General features: G+C 42.7%; 1 protein-coding gene across 1 annotated transcript; it reads left to right on the forward strand.

Annotated features, from left to right (window-relative positions):
• The first annotated feature begins 2432 nt into the window (after positions 1-2432).
• LOC136480458 (acyl transferase 15-like) lies at positions 2433-3736 on the forward strand. Its single transcript, XM_066477993.1, is given in 3 exon segments — positions 2433-3007; positions 3156-3248; positions 3250-3736. Coding segments are annotated over 3 exon segments (1155 nt in total).
• Positions 3737-4465: the final 729 nt, after the last annotated feature.

Consider the following 4465-nt stretch of genomic DNA (forward strand, 5'->3'; position numbering starts at 1 on the left):
GGGACTAGAGAAACCTTTAGTCCCGTTGGTAGCTACCACCCGGGACTAAAGGTCCCTGCCCAACGGTTACCGTGGTGTGTCAGAGGCACGTCAGTGCGAGAAATCTTTAGTCCCGGTTGAGACATGAACCCGGACTAAAGTGGTGACTTTTAGTCCCGGTTTGAGAGCCGAACCTTGGACTAAAGGGTACCTTTAGTCCCGGTTTATGTCTCAAACCCGGACTAAGGTGTCCTCCAAACTAAATTATAAAAGGAAAGCGTATCTTATCTAAGTTAGGATTTTGGTGGTAGGTGAGATGGTAACGCGTGCAAGAGCTGAAGTGGGAGGGTCGTAGGTTCGAATCTCCACAGCTGCAACTTTTTTACCCAATAAACACCTCTACTCCCGGTTGGAGGACCGGGACTAAAAATCAAGACCTTTAGTCCCGATTGGCGTAGTCCCGGTTCCAAAACCCGCGATTAAAGGTGGTTGAGAACCAGGACTACAACCCGTTTCTCTACTAGTGTCACTAATGTTAATGATGATGAACTCGGACGATACTGATGATGAATATGCTCATTAATGATTATTATTTATGCTATTCATTATTCATGTTTACCTGATCATGTGTTGATGGGCTTATGATAACTTTGTTGCCACCCAATTGCTAAAAGATGACTCATTAAAAGCTAATCGCAGTTAAACCAGTGTTAGCTTTTTGAGCCTCATGAACCCCATGTTATATTTGTGGAGTACGACATGTACTTACGCTTGCTTTATTTTTCACATATTTGGATAAAAATACCGATGGGTACCAGATTGCTAGAGTTTGGAGGAATTAGGCTTGTGATCAACCAGTCAGTTGTCCCTGTGGATTTGAAGTCTTTCACCCGAAGATCAGAGTTGTCTTTCCGCTGTTTGCTATCTGAGGTTATAATCTTTATACTATTACGCTATGTAGTTAAGCATTGTCTTTTGATATTACCCCTATTTGTAGCTATATGTGAGATTTGACTTTCTGGGCTCACATATGGTGCGTATCAGGTTTTGTTCTTAAAACCGGGTGTTACAATGGGTTAGGAGAAATTGGGATGAAAAATTAGTTATTTTTCACCCTAATCCATCCCATTTCATGTGGATTGAGATGAACTTGAGTATAGGCATGGATTTTGCACAGATCAAACATTGTTTCGATGTTGAGCCTTTGCATGATTTATTTGCATATTTGTTTGCCCAATGGGCTGCATGAAAATATTAAAATTATAAAATGATGTGTTGGAACCCTTGTTCTTGGATAAATTTATATATGCTCTTTTTGTTTTTTGTTCTATTATATTTATTTAAAATTTCCCTCCATTTTTGGCAAAGTTTGGTGACCTGTTCCATAACCTGTGTGAAGGAAACAAGCAGGAATTAGTCAATTTAATTCATACATCATTGTTTAAACCAACAATAAAGTGGCCCTTCAATTGACGACTTACATTAATTTTTATGTCATGGATCATCCATGGTTTACACGATGACTCCTTGTTTTACTGAGTGAAGCTTTGATCGACTCAGGCAGTTCCAACTTAGAAACTAAAAGAGAGTTTCTATATTTATCAAGTCATGTTACACTGCACATAGAATCCATATTCTCAGTGAATGTTTTTTTCAAAACAAATTTGGTTCAATCACTTGTCTTCGTTCTCCTACCATCTACGAATCACACCTCTTCATATATCTTGGTTCCTGTATAGATATAGTTTCTTCTCTAGGAAACCATTTTCTTATCCCTCAGCTCTCTTCCTTAACTGCAGTGAAACATCACAATTTTGCATAGTTCGTGCCTTAATAATTAATAAACATAGAAATCATCATAGTTTTTTTTGTTTTGTACTGCCCTTATGAAATCAGACAATGATATCCGCGTAGAGAATAATGCTGAGTAGGTGGTTCGCACAAGGTGCTCCCCTCCATTCTAAAATATAAGGATCAAGAGTTCAAAATATGTACCAAATTATAATGGATTCTAGGCGAATAAATATTCTGAAAGGCAACATTCACATGCGTACCTAGCGTTTAATGTCTACTATCACCAAACCAAATATGGTAATGAGGGATGGTTGTATGCGTCATTTGTCTTATTACCGTATAATATGTCCTGAAATTGCATTTATTCCTTATAATTCAGGACAGGACGAGTAGCATGCGTGTGCCCTCCGATTGTATGATAATGAAGGGGATTATTCCTTTACTACACTTGGAGGAAAACCAGTTGTCATCATCACATGCAAATTATAAAATTACAGATATTTAATCCATGTATGGAGCTGCTGCGTGCTGATGGGTCACAAGTTTGACTTTAAATGTCCACAGGTAAAGCACAACAGGTTTATATATATGCGAGGGAAGCTACGGGGCCAAGATGCAGCTTGAATCAGAGCATCAACATACATACTACACACAAAACAATGAGTGCTGTGGTGAGGAAGTCATCACCAGTAGTTGTCAGGCCATCAAGGCCGGTTACAAAGAGCGACACCATTAAACTTTCGGCCTTTGACAAGGTTGTCGGAAAAATACCAGTCACAGTGTTGCTTGTGTTTGAAAATCCAATCCATGAACCGGCCAACACCATAATGAGAGCGTTGTCTGAAACACTTGTCCACTACAATCCTTTCGCTGGTCGCATTGTTGCAGGAATCGATGATGGTGGTGAGGAGGATCACATTCTGTGCAACGGCGAGGGCGTGGCATTCATCTCAGCATCTTGCAGCAACTGTGCCTTGAAGGAAGCCATATTCTTAGACCACTCACCATGCGAAAGGGCGCTGCTGCAGGAGCTGGCCATCTACTACCCTGCAAAGGGCTGTGGCCCCGCTGATCCTTTGTTGCTGATGCAGGTGACAGAGTTCTCCTGCGGTGGATTTGTTCTCGGGGTTACCTGGAACCACGTTATCGCCGACGGCGCTGGGATGGCTCAGTTCTTGCAGGCCGTTGGCGAGCTTGCCCGTGGGTTGTCTTCACCGTCTATCATTCCAGTTAGGTTGGATGATTCACGTCCCACGTCTCCCTCCATCCATGGACGATGCGTTACGGCAGGTTATGCTGACGCTTGTTCCATCGCACCTTGCCTACCTTGACATCACTGTCCCTTCGAGATCAATTAACCTCATCAGAGCTGAATTTGGCAGTCGCTTCGATTGCCAGCCATGTACCATGTTTGAGGCTGTCTGTGCAGTATTATGGCAGTGCCGAACCCGTGCAATTATGTCAAATTCAGAGACCCCCAGCCGTGCTGATGTTTAGCGCCAATGTGCGGAAGCATGTGGGCGCCAAGCCAGGATACTACGGCAATTGCACATCGTGCCAGTTTCTCATGGCACCAAGTGGTACCGTGGCGAGTGCAGATATCTTGGACCTAGTCAAGATGATCAAGCGTGCCAAGGAGGACATACCTCACACATCCATTGTGAATCAAATCAGCATCCTGACGGAAGCCAATAAGGGTCAGATGCAGCAGTTATTTGGTCCACAACTTCGGTACAACGAGTTGCTGGTGACATCTTGGCGAAATCTTGGCTTTGAGGACGCCGACTTTGGTAGCGGGAAAGCGGCTAGAGTGACGTCATATGCAGCAGGAAACACGCCGTCGTCTCCGGCCTGCATTGTGTGCCCGCCGTGCCAAGGCGAAGGCGGGGCCAATGTGTGCTCGGCATTTGTCAAGGAGGAGCATGCTCAAGCTTTCCTTCAAGAACTAGCAAAACTCATGTGATTTCCCACCTATCGTGTACGTGCTTTTAATAATTTGGAGGAAGTATGCATCGTTGTGGAGCAATAATGTTATCTTATTGAGTGCCCAATCTATATTGTGTTTGTAACATACTGATATTAAATTATTACAGAATTATTACACTGCTGCGAGACACTTTTCTTTTTGAGTCAAACGGCCTAGTAACCAAGATGGACAATTTTCGAATCCGCCGCTACAAATGGTCAACCATGTCTATTTACAGAGGCGGTCGTCCGCCTCTGTTGATCGCTTAAAAACAGAGGCCATTTTATCAAGATGTCCTCCTCTAAACTTGATTATTAACAGCTATTAAAAAAAACCTAGCATTCTAAGGGGGTGTTTGGCAGGGGTCCTCCAAAGGAGGCGGAGCCGTTTAGAGGGGTCATCTGGCTCCTGTTTTTTTCATTAAAAATGGCTCCTCCTACAAAACGTTTATTAGGGCTCCTACAAAGGAGCAGGAGCTAGAGCCGGAGCCAGTGACAAGCCCTACCAAACAGGCCCTAAATGTACCGGCTCTAGAAATAGATTAACAGAGGTGGTTGCTCTTCACTTCTTAAGTGGTCGCCTTTGAATACGTACATTAAAATTAATTCATAATTTTTTGATATTAAGTCAGATAAAGATGAACTTAGTACCAAAATTGTAGAGCACAACGCGATCCACAACATTATAGTTCAAAAGTATTTGATTTGAAACTTTTTCTAGAGTAAA

This window comes from Miscanthus floridulus, chromosome 9 (assembly GCF_019320115.1).
Source record: "Miscanthus floridulus cultivar M001 chromosome 9, ASM1932011v1, whole genome shotgun sequence".
NCBI classification, from domain to species: Eukaryota; Viridiplantae; Streptophyta; class Magnoliopsida; order Poales; family Poaceae; genus Miscanthus; species Miscanthus floridulus.